The sequence below is a fragment of the Seriola lalandi genome, unplaced genomic scaffold (assembly GCF_002814215.2).
Source record: "Seriola lalandi dorsalis isolate HSWRI2012SDOR001 ecotype SW California unplaced genomic scaffold, Sedor1 jcf7180002054893, whole genome shotgun sequence".
Lineage (NCBI taxonomy): Eukaryota > Metazoa > Chordata > Actinopteri > Carangiformes > Carangidae > Seriola > Seriola lalandi.
Window position 1 is genome coordinate 2,273,485 of NW_019525445.1, and position 17,030 is coordinate 2,290,514.

Below are 17,030 nucleotides of genomic sequence, written 5' to 3' on the forward strand. Positions count from 1 at the left end.
ACACAATAGCACAGGGCCTGATAACCTAATCAGCCAATGTATAAAATGATGTTGCACATTTTGTTTTGCTCCAATCATAACCATATACATCACATATGATTTACATTATCAGCTATTAACATGGTTGTGCATAATGTACAATTACTGTTTGTGACAATAAGATGGTGCTTCAGGGAGAGTGTGATGGGGTGATATTTTAAGCGATACCTTACGCATGGAGGTCAGAGAGACTCTGGGTTATTTGTCAGGTGGTGGTGTATTTTATTGGGTCATTGAGAGCATTTCTATCAATACTAAAGGAAACCGTGGTCCTTCAGATTCAGGGGAAGTGATTTCTTTGAAAAGTTGGACAGGTGCTAGGAGAGAAGAAGAAAGAAAGTTTTTGGAGAATTGGATTGGAGACATCGCTGCAGAGCAGAGTAGTGTTGGGTGATATCTGTCACTCCCTATTGGGTGTCTCGCTAGCCCCGCCACCCCATCCGATGGCACACTCCTAACTGAGGAGGATCAGACTGCACAGCGGTACAGCCACTCCTGCCCCCTCGTATTTTGTTATTTCATCACAAAGTCTGTCTCTTTTTGGACTTTTAGATCCCCTTGTCTTCTCTATCTTTTTTCTTTTCCAACTTTCTCCACCCCGCCGAAATCCTCTAAAGCTTTTATCTACTCTCTTTAACACTCAGTCACCATCACGAGGCAGTCTATGTAGAAAACTGGGACACAGAAAGAGAAAAGGGTGCTTGCTGAGGTGGGCCACAATTGTTAACCGACTTATTCTTTTATTTTGATTTTGGCATGTCGGCTAAATGTCCAAGTTGTAGCCGTAACTTTGGTTTTGTTAATAAAGCAAGCAATTTGCTGTGGTTCATTATTGCACATTATATTAAAAAAACAGCTTGCACAATTAATTGTTGCTAAACTGTTCTTTGGCCACAGAATAGCTCAGACCCGAGGCCATGTGATAATGTGAGCACTGGAAATAGTCACAACTTTATATCTATCTTTGTGATTAAGTTCAATTTTGCTTAGTGTCACTCAAGTGACAGCCACAGGAAGCAAGGCAAGTCTCCACCAAGGAATAAAAAAACATTACGTTCGGTTTTATTGTCACATTCAGGCCAGGTTTGACATCTGAAGGACTTTATTCTGAAAATGTAAATAATATATATACTGTATAGAACTCTCTATATACATACACAACACCTAACAAAATGAGTGGTTGAAACAGAAGTAAATAGAGTACAGCACCCCATGACAACAACACTGTCCTTTAACTGTCCCATGAGTAAAAATTGGCTGCGAGTCTCCAATAAACACTTTTGTGTTCTTGTGTCACACTGTGCAAATTCTGCCTTTGAGGTGGTGCATCATCGGAAAATGGATTTTCCGACCGTACTATCCCGGAAAATATTCCAACCACTGCTGATTCCAATGACAAAATACCACTTTTGTACATGGGTATGAGGAAAGAAATTGCCAAAGTGGGAGCACAGTATAATTGGGATACACTGTCGCACACTGAGCCTCTTCACCAAGTTGGTCAACGCTTTCTGCGCTAAATGGGCAAACGGGTACCCCTGTGCATTCTTTATACTATTTATGTCTGACTACAGTGACCCTAATGAGTCTTGTTTACAGTGGTCATGCTTCTAGCCCATGGTTATAGACTGCAGGCCCATTAACACATATTGTAGCTCTCTCGCTTTCCAACTCGCTACCTCATTTTGCATTGCTCTTTCTTTCTAGATGTGTAGCTATATATATATATATATATATATATATACACACACACACACACACACACACACATGCACACACACAAATATGCACGAGCCCAGAAACATACAGCACATGATATATTATTAAACGCATTCAATCTTGTAAACCAACCTTATAAAACCGCCAGTTTTTTTATGTTATGATACTCTTTTTGCTGCTTGTCTTGTATTTTACGAACACCTTTCATCATTACTGGAAATGCAAAGGGATTTACACGTTATATATGAGCATATAGACTACTGTGTATCTAGTACAGCACATGAATCCATTCGCTCACGTGGCAATACTCATCAAGTGCTGTACCAACACACAAGGATAAAAAAACACCTTGTCCTCTTTGAGTGGCGTCATCTGACATCTGCAAACTCAAATCAACTCATTTTAATTTATTTTTTTGTCAGTTTGTTGACAAGGATGTCAAGATTGGTTAAGGACAACAGATCAATTCTATGTGACCTTGCAGAACCACTACGTGTCTGTCACTCCAATTGAAACTTTGATTGGTTTCGTGGTTTTTAACGGTTCTGTCTTACAAGCAGGCCGGCATGATGAATCACTAAATCTATGGAGACTGAGTACTGTAGAGTGAGTTTATCAAGCAATAACAAGGTTTTCAAAGCTTCAGAGATAGAGTTGTTAAGATGTCCTAGACCAGCAGAGTCCTCTATTCATAAAGTCACCATCTTCAAGATTATGTGGTGAAATAGCTGGTAGGTTGAGTCTGAAAAATGGTGCGGGAGAATAACAAGTCAGTGAGTAAACTGAAAATAAGATACTTCCCTTAAACAAACTTGTGTAGTTAATTTGCCCCAACCCTGACCTTGACCTTAACCTTCAGGGTGAGCTAAAGTTGAACTGGTAAGAGTTCTTTATTGACCCTCCTTCAGTCCTTCAACCATTACCACTTCTAAAAACAAAACTCCAGAGGCCTATTCCTGCATCGCCCAATTACTCTTTCAGCTGCACTGAATGTGACAAACTATGTGGAGGCTGCCACCTCCCATTCATTTCTGTGACAAATGGCAAATTCACGTGAAGCATGATTGGATTATTTAACAGCAAGGACGGAGCAGACGGCAGAGCGGACAAAGTTATAACAGGTGAGCTGTGACCTAGAAAAGTATCAATAAACATCTGAAATCTTTTGCGCATATTGTGTAAATAGATGTAAATACTCTATAAGATGCAGTCGTTGACCAATTTCACTTATTAACCTCAAGTGCTGCTAAACCCATGGAAGAAAGTTTGAACTATCTGGGTCTTTTAATATGAAATTTTTCTCTTTTGTGTCAATATCTCTTTACTGCAGGTCAGCAAGGAAACACCGTCTGTGGAAACACAAAAAGGAACTAAAAAGACTGTATTTTTTGGAAGAACATGACCTGACGTGTCCAACCGCTTGCTTGCATAACATATTTCTCTTGGTGCCCATGGTCTTCAGTTCAACTGCCTCAAAAGCTCCATGTACTGCGCGTCAATTTCAGAACTTATTCATTTTTATAGTTTTATCATGTCTAACAAGAGAGGGTTCCTCATTCAACCCCTTAGCATTGGTAGCAAAGTGCATTCAGGTTGTTTTACATCTGCTTTAGCACACATATCTTCACTGCTGCTGTCCCCTTGAGCAAGGCAAAGAATCCTCAACTTCACTGAGTGCAGATGACTCTGTAGCCTGTCATCTCTGTCTATCTACAGTATATGTTTGTGTGGGATGGGGGGGGGGGCACCTTCAATTCTCTCCTTCTCAAGATAGGTCAATGGGTTCTGTTGAAATTGGCCCACCAGCTTTGCCAGGTCTTGTTTGTCATCATGTGGACAGGGACAGAAAAAAAGAGGGCACTGAAAATTGTGATGGCAAAGTGAGTAGCTGTGTGCAGATTATTAGCAAGCAAACACGGTGACACAATTATTAGCAGGCAAAATAAAAGATTTCTCTTTTTTCTCTGCCTGCCATCCCTCTCACACACATTTCCCTTTTATCTATCCTTCCTGATCTCTCTCTATGCTTCTATCCAGTTAGATACTGTTTGAATGATCACGTTCCCTGGCATGAGAGTGCTATGTAATTAACCTATGAGATTCCTGCTGTTGCAACGTGCCTCTTGCCTGCCTCAGTGGCCTCCTCTGGTGGATTATTACTGCCATCTACTGGCCAAACAGAAGCCCGGGTAGCCCTGCTGTGAGAGAAAGATGTGACGGAGGAAGATGTATTCCTGAGATGACGGATTGCTGGCCAGTCATCAGTCATCGACAGGTGATCATGCAAACTGCTCTCTCCTTCCCTTTCTGTCTTCCCCCCTCCCTGTGTCTATCTTACATCTCTTCAGAAGCCATTAGGGTCTGAGGAGGAAAATCTGCCAGGAACCCTCTCAACTATAACATTAAACAAATGGAAAAGTAACACCCAGACCTCATAAAAAAGGTGTGGAAAAGAAAAGAAAATCCTGGGTTTTATACATCTAACAAAAAGCATGTCTAACTATATATGTATAACAACAAAAATAACAATCATTTAAATATACCTTCATCTTATAATTACTGTTTATCCAGTTTACTTGCACTCTATTGTCAGCTAAAGATTTGGCTGGAGATACTCTGTACTTTTCTGATTGTAAGAAATGATCCTATTACTGCCTATGTAGGTAAAGCCTGATACACTGTATTTTATTCCTCTTTACCACAGATCTCCCCGTGTTCCTTGATTACCTTGAACACTGTTGTTAAATTATATTCTAACTAGCTCGCTAAGTTAACAAATTTCTGTTATTATAAGTCCTAGATTGCTACACCAAGCTGGCACCTAGCACTAAATGTTTTAAAGAGAAAAGAAAGAGTGAACCAGCAAACTTTGAGTATTTAGGTTACTCAGTCACTGGAGCACCCTTAGTGTTGTCCTGTTTCTGTTTCCACCACTTCTTCCACTCTTTTCTCTTCTGTTTTTGTGTCTGCTGGAAGTACAGCTCCTCATTGGGCAGGTCAAGATTAGAGTTTCTTAACGTCACAGTAAACAGCTAGACCAGAGTGCAACAGAGCCCCATGAGGGAGTTTTGCAGGTTTCAGTCCTTGCGGCAGTCGCTTTAGGAAAGCTATTTAGAGTGTTTTTTGCTGTAGCTGTCAATACTGCGGAGTCATTTTTTGGACGCTCCCTCAGTTCTTTGGGGCCTCAAGCAGTTTTCCAGCCTTGCTTGGCCACAAAATCCGAGCATTCACCTCTGTCTTTGGCTATTTCTACTTCACAGACACACGACGCAAATGCTCTCCCAACCTCTCTGTTCAGCAGAGTATTATCCCAGCAGGATTTCAACTCGTAGTATTCAGTTAAACAATAATCATGTCTGTGAAAATGTTTATTTTGTGTCTTTGTAGATACTACTTTTTTTCTCTGCCTCATAGACAGGTGTATTAGTATCAATTTCTTTCTAATTATGTGTGTAGTAGGTGCTTGCTAAGGCTAATTATACATTGAAGCAGCATTGAAGGAGTTTTATCTTGGAAGCGTGATGTAAAAACACAGTAATTATAGATAATGTGGGTGTAATTAGGTACTTCTTAATGAACAGACTTTAAATGAGATGTTGCTTAGATGACAGCAGGAGCTGGATAGGACAGAGGGACTTCTAATGTATTGTTCTCACTTGGAGAGAGGTCCGTTTCTCCTATATGAGCGCGCAACAGCAATTTTTGATATGAAAATTGGGGGGGGGGGGGGGGGGGGTCATCTGTGTTGTTCACTCATCAATGCAACCTCACAGCGCAGGCTAATCGATCCAGCGGCGGCCGTGTCTGTGCTCATCACATTCAACACCTGGGATACACATCATGGTGAACAGAATATCTCCATCTCATTTCCCCCTCTGCAGATAAATCCTGAACATCACAAAGTGCCAAACATTATTCTTCTCTCTTGTGGCTAGAATTCACAAGGGTTTTGTGGTACATGTTCGTGCACGGCTATTTCCAGCATGTCAAAGTAAAGTGTGAATCGTCAGCTCATAAATGAAAAAAACCTGAGTCACACTCTTTCCTCTAAGAAAGCAGTGGTTTAAAAACACCCATCTCTCTTTCTTGAGATGAGATCTGATACTAGTGAGGGTGACACAGCTGGCTGCCATGTTTTTCAGCGGTGACTTGGCTCTCTCTTAATTCATTTATTCCCCTGCTCCACCCCATCTTTTGCGACGTTACCTCTGCCTTCTTCCTCATCAAAGCGAAGGGATGTGATTTAGCCACCTTCCCCACTGCGTTTGATTTTCTCCCTCTCCTCCGCACTGATCCATCAGTCATGAAACCTCGCTTTGATCCGTACATGATTGGCCATGACATTCATCGTCTTGGCCTATCACACTCAACCGCCGTCGTTATGTCCACGCCTGCACAGTTCAAAGGCTCCGGTCCTTAAAAGTTTAAGCTCTCTCTCTCTCACTCCGACGAACTAGTTTTACTTTGTCCTCCACTTTTTCTCTCCTTCACCTCTGTGTTTTGTTGTATCAGTTCTCTCAGAATGAAGGTTGTGAAGCAATATGAAGGAAATGTTACAGGTTAAGGAGTCAAAAGGAGCCGTTTGTTTGAACACTAAAGTTAAGATACACAGCAGTTAACTTCCTGCAAAAGCTGTTCCTGAAATGCCCACGCTGTGTCAAAATATGGATACATCGGTCGTATAAAAAAAATTGGATTATTTAATGTTCTGGAATAACACTGCAACAAGTCTTTCATCTGATGCGAGCCCATACCTTTGAGTTTGACAGGCCTTAAGATTCCAGTCACATCCAGTCTTCTGCTTTGTTGTCTCTCCGCTTGCTCTGTTTCTCAGGTTGGCTTTTAACTTGTACTGCAGGTTCATGGGAATACACAAGAGGGATGAAGGACATGGATTGACATTTGTATATTTTAAAGGATATGCTCAGTCTAAATGTTGTGTTGTTCCCTGAAGACCCAGAGAGAGACAGAGACGTGTGACCAGACTTCAGTCCATCCACTAACGCCCTTTGAAAGCTCTCCCTTGGCAGACATTGAAATGCTTTTAGCAGAACACATTATTCAGACTTTGGCGCCCCCTGTCCGCTGCCGCAAGCATTGCAGAGTTCACCCCCTGCCCTACGGCACTCTGTTTGTCTGCTCAGACGGGCCATACACCCGCTCCCAAAGCGAATTTGTTTACAAATCGACAGAGCCAAGTGGGTGTGACTGGGCCGCTGTGTTGAGACAGTGTATGTGGATCCATGGAGCAGTTTCGATCCATCAACAGACCACAGAGCCTTTTCACTAGCCTGCTTTTGTGAGATGTTCCTTTCACCTAAGGAGCAGAAAGAGGAGTAGAAAAAAAAAATGAACTGAAAGAGTAAAAGTCAGGCTTACGCCCAATAACAGCTCAGCTTGTAAAACGGTGAAATATCGCTGCGTTCTTTCGATATTTTGTCTGCCAGCAGTTCTCAGTTGTAGTGCCTTCAACCTTCACAGGGAATAGCCTCACTCTGTGCTTTTTCTTTACAGATGACAGGGGCCTGAATGTCATCGGATGCAGGTCTGGCAGTTTTCTGAAGGGAACAGGAGGGAGAGGGAGGGTGAGCCAGGAGAATTAGAATGTATTTCAGGTTTGAAGCAAGTGGTGCATTGCTGCAACTGGTATCTCAGGGAAGGAGGGAGTTTAAAGGGGGGGGGGGGGGGGGGGGGTTTAGCGGAGCGCGGGTATAGAGGAGAGCAAGAGGGAGGGAGAGGCTTTTGCAGCAAACTGTTGCTAGGAAACACTTGTGGCATCTCTTCTCCCTCTCCTTGAAATGCCAAAACTAACTGACAGAGAAGCCGGAGTGAAATGTCAGTCCTATCCTCCCAGGAGTTTGAAGAATGTGGCGCGTGTTTCTATTTAAGCAGCCGTGTTTATCAAAGGGGTTCTCAAAGAGTCAACACAAGCCTTTCCTCCGCCGGAGCAGAGTGTGTTTAGGATGCAGACTGGAGTTTCTACTGCTTCTTTCTCGTCTTCTGTTTGTCTGCTTGGCTGTCTTTCTTTGCTTCATCTTTGTTTTTTCCCCATCTCGCTCCGTCACTTCCTCCCCACTCCCTTCCTTAACTCGCTCACTCACTCACAGTTGAGCACCATTACTTTGTCCCTCATTATTCTCCCCTTCCCGTCTGTCTTTTATTGGTCTCCCTCACTCCCCTATTCCCTCTCTCCTTTTCAGATTCCAAGCCATATGGTCCATCAGTATAATCCCCTGCCCAGATATTTGATTATCAAAGCTGTCTCAAAGCAAAAGCCTCAACTCTCCACTGGCCGCGATTCAGCCCCATCCACTACACAATACATTCTAATTCAGAGACAGTAACCAGAACAAAAGCATTTAAATTCTCTAGTGATCAAATCTGCACCACAATACATCAGTAGAGGGAGATGCACTTGGACATATAAATGAAGAGAAATTTGAATGAGCAAACAAAAATCAAATAACCCTTCATTTCTGAACAACATGTACTAGTTGAAGGGATGACACTTTTATACCTGATACTGATTAAAAAAGAACAAAAGACGGGATGTTTGAGTTGCACATCTGTTAACCTAATTACTACCTTCTATTATACATAAATCAGCTGTATCCTCATGCCAGCTATTTTCGTTTTTTGACAGCTATTTTGTAAGTGACGGTGTGGCATCTCTGAAATGAAGACAAGCCACCACAATTGCTTATTGCTTGGTACCCTATCAGAGAGAAACATCACATTCAAACTGTTTTACTCAAGCTTTTAACTGGATTGTTGCCATGTATGCACTGCACAAAGCAGACCCTCCAATACCCTACAATCTACATGCTTTACAGTATTCATCCAGGTACCTAGTTTCACTCTCCCACAGGGAGGAGGGGAAATTCATACCATTGATTGACTTCCATTGCCTTGTGTGAGGCCTTAAAGCCAATTGTCTCATAATAAATGCTGGGCTCATGCATGGAGAATAATGATTTTTTTTTGGTCTCATTAAGGAGGAGAAGCCAGGATTTGAGAGCGTGAGGGTACACAGCAGTGAGAGACTTGATACAGCAGTCCTATGCCTGCTGACTGCGCTGCACATACTAATGGGTTTATTTGGGTGGGTATAATTGGAAGCCTAGTCTTTACTGCATGTTTGCTACGCGGTTGCTGCACCCTCAGGTGAAATTATCAACATTTTGAAGAACTCCTACTGCCTTTGTGGACTTTTTGGATTGGCACTGTACTGACAATATAACAAGCCTATACGAATGTAACCCAAGCTGTAATTATATTTCCCTCAACCAGATAGGTGGGACAAATAAGTACCATTTAAACATAATTTCAAGGAGACAGGGTTGCAATATAATACATAATATAAAGAAACTAAAATATCCCTAAGTAACACGAACTTTATGATACAATGTATAATTCCTTAATAATACATATAAACATCACATCATTACATCACCTGGTGATTCTTGTGGGTTATGAAGAATTTCATTACATTGATAACAATGCATTATTGCGGAAAGAATAAAAGTCAATGCACTGCAGTGATTATTAATTAATGATTATGTTCAGTCAAAAGTACATGCTTTAGACTTGCAAAGCAAAAAATTAATATGTAATATTATGTATAGATAAGGCATGCTCAACAATTTGGTGATTTACAAAATATTGAAAAATAAAGGGAGGAGATTTAAATGAAATTTGTCAATGCTGGTAATTTCAGAGGGAACTGGAAAAATATTTGTTCAAACCTTACTTTCTAGCCGTTTTTTTTTTTTTTCTCAGAGGCCAATAACTAGCTCTGTGTAACTTTCAGTATAGCAACAAAAAGTCAAGTCCAGCAAGTAAATGCATGTGTTTTCTAAAGGCCAATATCAATATTGACAGTGGGGGAACATCCTGTGGTCTGGGCTTGCAACTTCCACAGCAGGCTGGTTTTCCAACAGTCCCTGCTTTGTGTCTCTACCCACTGCGCCTGCAGCCACACTACAGCTTCTCCATGAGACCGGTAAGTATAGCTCCATTTTCTCACATAGCAGCCTGCTGTTTTATATGAGAATGACGCCTATGCGACACTTGCCTTGCCAAGACAAGTTTTCTATTTTTCCGTCGTTATTGCACAGGTTTTTAAGTCCTGACCTGATCCTCTGACGATGAGAATGCTGTTGAGGGTCTGTCTCATTGCAGCTCTGCTCACATGCTGTAAGTAGCCTACTGTATGCAGAATATACACTATACAAGTTTTAACATGCATCATAACATATAGAAGTATAAAGTGCATCATATAATGCCTGGAGTGTTGCTGTTTCATGCACGTGCACAAAAAAAAAACAAAAAAACAGCCATGTAGTACAGTCAAGCATGTGTAGGCACTCCCACATCACATACAGCAAATTGCCATTCAACACTAACTGTACACTAATAGAATAACCATTACAACAACCATAAATGGTGTATAAATATCTGCGTACCCTTGGAGATTGCAATGAAGTGAGCCCTATTAAGAGACTGTAAACTCCTGTAAACACAAATCTTGGGGGTTTTCAGGTCAATAGCTAGAGTCAGTGTGTGTTGGTACAAGTGGGTGAGATATTTAAAGTATGATTGAATGTTTAATGTAACATTACATCATCGCGTCTAACTGCAAAGCTTAAGGCAAACTTTTACTCTGAGGGTGTGTTGAGCGACATGAAAATGAGACGGCCATCTTGTTACCGAGATGAAATGGTTCATGCCGCACAATGGAAACAACTCTCACTACTGTTGCGAGAGAAGTAACCACTAATAGTGCTTGCTGGCCAATCAGAACTATATATCTGTGTTCTGTCTCTTACTGTATTTGTGTGTGTGTGTGTGTGTGTGTGTGTGTGTGTGTGTGTGTGTGTGTGTGTGTGGAGTCCAAACCGACGAACAGAAAACACTCAAATCAAAAGGAGAAGTATATGAAAAGACTGAGCAGCATGTTTTTTTCCACTCCCTAACTAACTTCACATTCTTCTTCCATGTCTTCTGTATTTATCGGAAACCTCAAACAATGCTTAATCCACTGTTTTAAATTTCAGAAACTGAAGTGCTGACATATACTTTGAAGACAATGATAAAAGTAATTATAACACTAAAACAAATTTGTATTTTTTTTAAATTTTGCTTTGTGCATGTTTTGTTACAACAAACGTGTTAAGGAGTAGCCTGTTGGATGGAAGATTGATAAACATGCATATAGCTATGCATTGGCTATGAATTTATCAGCACAATGGTGAGAGACAGAGAAAGGAGTTTGGTTTCAAGGTTTCGGCACCGTGGGGAGAGAAAAGTGAGACTGCTTTGACTCAAAATGCCTTAACAGCCATGTCAAAACACCCTAGCAACCATCCAGCTAAACACCCAGAACATCATATTTACTGCATCGCAACACCCTGGCAGCCTCTTAATGGAGCAACCACCTAGCAATGCGCTAACAACCATTTCCCAATACACCAACAAAGTCTTCCTCCCAGCTACTCTTGCCCTGGCAACAAGCACATACCCTTACATTTTTTGTCACAAAGTTTTGCCTTTTCTAATTTTAACTCACATGCTGGGGAGAACTGCTTTTCCATGCCACAGCCAGCTATCCTACCCTTCTGCCTCCCAGTCATTAAGGCCCTCTGGTGATAAGCGGCTTCTTTCAATCACTGAGCCCAGCGTGTGTTCTTGTGCCAGGGCAGCGTGATTGAAATATTTTCTGTGCCTCTGAGGTTAACAGCGTTAATGAAGATCAAAGACTCGTGTCTGGGCAGGATAATTAGTATGCTGTCAGAATGAAAACACACTATGAATAACTGAACTATGACTCTGTCTGTCTATATGGACAAGTATCACAGTTCTCAACAAGTGTGGCCAGGCAGACATACCAAGAGACTTTGTGCAAATGTTAAGAAAATTATAAATAACCACGTCTAACAAAAATGTCACAATCAAAAGCAAGTTTTTCCATTGACATCCATCAGTTGTTAACGTGTACAAGATGTGCTTCTTGGCTTTCATCAATATATTACAGGGTTTTTATAACATTTTAAAGCAATGAGCAGTTGTGACTTGTATAATATAATAGCTATATCTGGATGGGTAATCTGAGTACAGATGGTAAAATCATCTCTGTATCCCTTAGATCTTAAGCTCAAATTCTCTAAGATATTTCTTCAGTATACACCATTCTGAGTGAATTATTATTAATTCTAAATACTAAGGAACTGAATCCAAATATCAGTCTCACAAACATTTGATTTAATCCTTAAACCAAGAAAGTCACATTCACATTTTAATCCTCCCTCCTTAACTCTCTTAATTCTAACTCTCATCGCTTTCATCTCTCCTTCAGATGTCCTGTTAAGTTGTGCTTCAGAACATAACAAGAGGAAAGGTGAAGAATTTCAAAGCAACGACAAGAACGCCAACAGCAACATCAAGGTGAAGAGAAACTACACAACAGCACATGACGGGAGATCTAAGGTTGTGACTCCGAGGAAGAAGCTCAAGAAGACGGGAAGTAAGATAGGGCCAAGAGGTGACAACAGCTGCACCAGGCTGGGAGGCATCTGCCAACCAAACCGATTCATCTGCCAAGGCAGGTACCTAAAAGACAAGTGCTCAGGGACCAAGAAGCGGCAGTGTTGTATGCCAGGTAAAGTGACACACGTTACACACATAAATCCAAACGCATACCTACTGTATTCACTGACTTCCAGTCTGAGTCATGAGAAAATGTTGTGGTGGGTGTGGAACTGTATCAATGTCTAACACACCACTCATATGAAAGACATCAAAAAGTGACATTTGAATAGTGTCTTTCTGCTGTAATTGACCTTATTTCCACATGAATAGAACATGAGGTGACTCAGACTCAGTAGATGTTAAAATACCCTTTTTAGAATATCATTTTTATGCTAGGCCATTTTGGAATGCAATGCAGCAGCCTTTGAATTTTGTGTGTTTTGGGAAGAAGTGTATTGGACTTTCAAAAGTATAACATAATTTTCTTTTTCTTTTTTTTGAACCTGACTCTGTAGTTGGAGCCTGGAGTGTCCTTTGTGCTGGTCACCACAACAACAGAGTGAGGGCATGCGATGTGCACGGCTGTGGAGCTTTCAACTCCAAAAGGTGATTCTATCTGATCTGTTGTTTATGCGTTAGCCTCCAACATGAGAGCTCCATTGTACAGATTAGTTGATAAGGCATGCAGCATTTCTGGTGTTGCATTGTCATGTTGGCTTTCTAACGTGGATGAACGAGGTGACTTAAGCTGTTCAGGCCGTATGTGGGCATTTATTGAGATACCACGAGAGTGACAAAGCACCAGCAGCAGTCCAACCTCCCATTAAATACCCTCCCACTGACTAATTCGGGGTAACTAAACCATACTTTACACATTTGTCCAACTGAATATCTACATACAATACAATTGGCTTCATAAATCAAAAAGCAACTGTAATATTAAATTTGTGTAAAATAAGCTGCTTCAAGAAAACCGATGTGAAAGAAGGGACACAGTCCTCCCCTCTGCTTCTCAAACATGGAACAGACAGGAAGTATAACTTGCCCCTGATTCCACAGCAGACTCTTTTGCTTGGAGAAGAGGACACAACTGAGTAACACAGGTAACATAAACATTTCGAATGCGTTAGCAGTGCCATGACACAATAGACGGCAAAAGAACTGCAGACCGATGAATCTCCCTATGTTGCCCAAACATTAACCAACCCACAGACTGACATCCACCATGAGACAGAGGATAATCACTATCGCATACATATTCATCAAAACTGTTCAGTTTGTGGCTTGTGAAAAATGACTAATTGAAAAAGGCCTTTCAAGATGGCTTTGTCATGAGAATTTTTTTCTGTCACTCCTCTTACAGAGGTAATGGCCTCCATAAAGCAGTGGACCTGGTGTGTGATGACTATGGTATTGTCAACGCTCCATTCTCAGGAAATCTGGCAGGTCCAGTGAGTCGGAAAGACCCAGCGGGGAATCAGTATGATGGGGTCAAACTTCTCAGTGATGGTAAGGAGGACAAGATGATAATACAATACTCGTAAGGGAGCGCAGCAAGGGAGAGACACCTCTGCAGATTTTTACCATTTAAAATGATAGAATCCAGTCTCTGAAAATGTTATAACAACCAACACTGACATATCAAAGTCAAGATTTTTGATAACTGTTAACACATAATAAATGAACAAGACCAAGAGCCTACAGCCACACTAATAGCCTCTGTGGAGCATTGTAAAGAAAACCACGATGTTAGATAAACCATGATGGTGTTCGATGAAAAGTCACCAAAGTTCACAAAGAACCAGGAACCAGAAAAAGAGGAAACAAGGAAAAGGCAAAGATCACCAAAGGCAATATTGTATTGTCTGTGAACCATGAATGTCTAACAAAATTTGTGCCAATCCATGTGGAGATTTCGACAAGTAAAAAAGTTTGACCTTCTGATGGTGCTAGACAAAAGGTTGAGAAATAACCAAAGTCATTAGGACTCATCCTCTGGGCACCATGGATATCTCAGCCACATTACATAGCAGTCATCAGATAGTTTAGATATTTCACTAAGGAACAAATTGCTGGAACAACGAACACTGACATTGCCAGCCCTACCACCACGCAGCTGCCTGCTACAACAGAAAATAATGGCAATGCAGGTTTTTATTAAACCATTGTAATCTTGTACTCTTACCTCTGCAAGTTAATTCCTGTAATCTATACTGTATAGGGCCATGGCTAGGGCAAAGGCGATGTTAGGTTATTATGGAGAAGGTAGGTGGGGATGAAAAGGAGAAGTGATTTAGAGGGATTAGTCAAGGTGTTGGAGACGGGGGCTGAGATTCCATTGAACTCCTGGTTGCCTCTAACATCTGGACCCAGCTGCATGTGAAACCCCATCAAAGGCTGTTCATGAGTAATGACCCCCATAAGGGCCATCATCACAGAACAAAGTAATGCATCCGCATTTGTGTGTCTGTATCGATGGAGCCCGCCGAGAAGGACGCACACATGCCTTTGTAACATACAGTATATGTCTGCATATGTGCTTGAGTGTATTTTGAGAGCATGCTGAGTTGATAAGGTGCTGGCGTGATGAGTAAACATCATTAGTCCTCATTCTGCCTCTACCCCTAATTGAACTGTATTATCAGAAGAACACATGTACTGTCAGCTCCTTTCATCTCCGGGTAAAGCACAGACATGATTAGACATCACAGAGACACATTACCTCGCCATGATACCCACATTAATGCTGAGACACTGATCATTAGGAGCTCATAGGATTTAATGATGGTGTTTGCACTTGTTGTAGACTAGCCTACTTTTGGGTTGTTTGTTTCCAACTTGGCAGCTTGCTTGTTTTTGTCTGCAGAACGGTGAAAGAAAGATGTTAAGGTAGTTCTTTTTTTTTTTTAGGGTTTTAAGCCTCTGTCGAACCATTCGGAAATATAAATGAGCAATTATAAGAAATCTTTCAGTAATCTCCATATTTCATATTTGTTGCAGGGCCAAAGAGCTACACAGCATATATACAGCACATTAAGTGGGATTCATAGCTTTTAAGAAGCAGTTGCCCAAGGTGAGGGGGAGGCTAAAGCTCCCTAACTCCTTTGTGTCTCTCCAACAAACATAATGATTTTTTTTTTTTTTTTTTTATTGATCAGTCATTAACGCCTATTTTACACATCCATTTACTTGTGGTGTAGAAATAGCTTTCTCCTGAGGTGTTCTTTCTTTCAACTCAGCTGCCGGAGGTAACAGGGCTTTAATGTCCTGAAGACTGTCAGTTTTTTTGTTTCTGTCTCATCCAGTTGACTGTGTGAAGCTCTTCAACATCCGTCCATACCGTTACATCGGCCCAGTGGCTCAGGGAGAAGCCTTGGGTTATCTGTTGCCACTGCAGGAACGCTTCTCCGGCATCACCTCACACCTGCAGCTGCAAAAGTGTGACGGCACTGACCCTTCACCTTTTATATGACCTATAACTTTCATCTTGCGTGCAAGTTGTGACCCCTCACCTTTAGAAACACTTAACATTTGACCCATGACCCTGTTAATTTAACCCCGGCTGCCTAATTAGGATTATAACACCTTATGTTACCTCTGACATTTCCATGTGATGAAAATGAGCAGTTTTCATTCATGATGTTTTCATTTTACATTTAACTTCTAGCCTGTGATGCAAGAGTCTCAATACTCCTTTGTCTACAGAGTACAGCCAAAGAAAACTTTAGTCTCTCTCCCTAGTTACAGCATTTGAAAATGGGCCAACCCCTCTTCCAATCTTGTGATAGACAACTTTGTGTGCCTGATGATCCATTTCTTAATTTTTTAACCTTTTGTATATTTTTGTATAGTCATTTTTCCACTGAATATTGTTTTGTTTTTTTTTTTGTTTTTTTACATGGACTCATTTAACAATTTTTACATCATCTCTTTGTATTTGAATGATGCAATAAAGTCCTTGTTTCATTTCTGGGTTTGATTAAAATTGTTTCCACCCAAAAAAATTAAGATGTGACAAGTTTAAACTGGGGAGTCATCTTTTGCATAAGAAATAAATTATTCACTTTTCTCAATACATAATTCTAAATTCTAACTTGCTATGACAATTATGACTGACATTTTCTCCCTCACACATCCATCATTTCATGTTATTGCTGCAGTCTATTCTAAGTGACATGCTTCTGAAGATAAGGGAGAACTGCCACATGTACAGTATTAATGTAATGAGCACAACACACCAAAAGATGGAGCTATTTTGCAACAAAATTGCCAGTAAAATCTCAAACTGTCAACATCTGCAAAGATGAAACATATTACAAATGTAATTTTTTGGGTTCCTTATAAAATAATTACTATGCATAACAACAAAACTACAACGTATAACAATGAAATACACTTATGAAGCAGTTTTCTGAAACAAAATTACCCTTTTACCAAACTGTTAACAAGAAGCCTGTGATGCATTGAGGTTGAAAAGGTAAAGTTGCTGTTCTTATGCACAAGCAAGCAACAGTGCAACCATTTTTATGTCATGCTATGTTATGTACAATTTTCATGTAACACATGCTCTTCCCTTTTAGACATTTGTGTCTAAAAATGTATACATGGTTGAAATACTTAGAAGTAATGGGTACAATGTTAAAAGCAACTAGAAAATAACTCAATTGTTAAATGGTTGAAAGACGTATGCTGACGCTATGTTTGAAATAGCTCAAAGCAAAGCGGTGGAAATAGTGAGCTAATAA

The 17,030-nt window shown here is 40.7% G+C and overlaps 1 protein-coding gene across 1 annotated transcript; it reads left to right on the plus strand.

Moving 5' to 3' along the window:
• Nucleotides 1–9,659: 9,659 nt before the first annotated feature.
• On the plus strand, nucleotides 9,660–16,247 carry LOC111672142 (leukocyte cell-derived chemotaxin-2). Its single transcript, XM_023429467.2, has 6 exons — nucleotides 9,660–9,760; nucleotides 9,876–9,954; nucleotides 12,113–12,415; nucleotides 12,801–12,891; nucleotides 13,649–13,794; nucleotides 15,591–16,247. The coding sequence occupies exons 2-6, from the start codon at nucleotides 9,906–9,908 to the stop codon at nucleotides 15,755–15,757; spliced, it is 756 nt and encodes a 251-aa protein (XP_023285235.1). The 5' UTR covers nucleotides 9,660–9,760; nucleotides 9,876–9,905; the 3' UTR covers nucleotides 15,758–16,247.
• The last annotated feature ends 783 nt before the right edge of the window (nucleotides 16,248–17,030 follow it).

What these genes read in the sequence shown, in the direction of transcription:
- LOC111672142 (XM_023429467.2), top strand. Translation starts at nt 9,906, where the DNA reads ATGAGAATGCTGTTGAGGGTCTGTCTCATTGCAGCTCTGCTCACATGC. An exon ending in TGCAGCTCTGCTCACATGCT is followed by an intron (nt 9,955 to 12,112) that starts GTAAGTAGCCTA and finishes TCTCTCCTTCAG; the next exon opens with ATGTCCTGTTAAGTTGTGCT. An exon ending in GGTCAAACTTCTCAGTGATG is followed by an intron (nt 13,795 to 15,590) that starts GTAAGGAGGACA and finishes TGTCTCATCCAG; the next exon opens with TTGACTGTGTGAAGCTCTTC.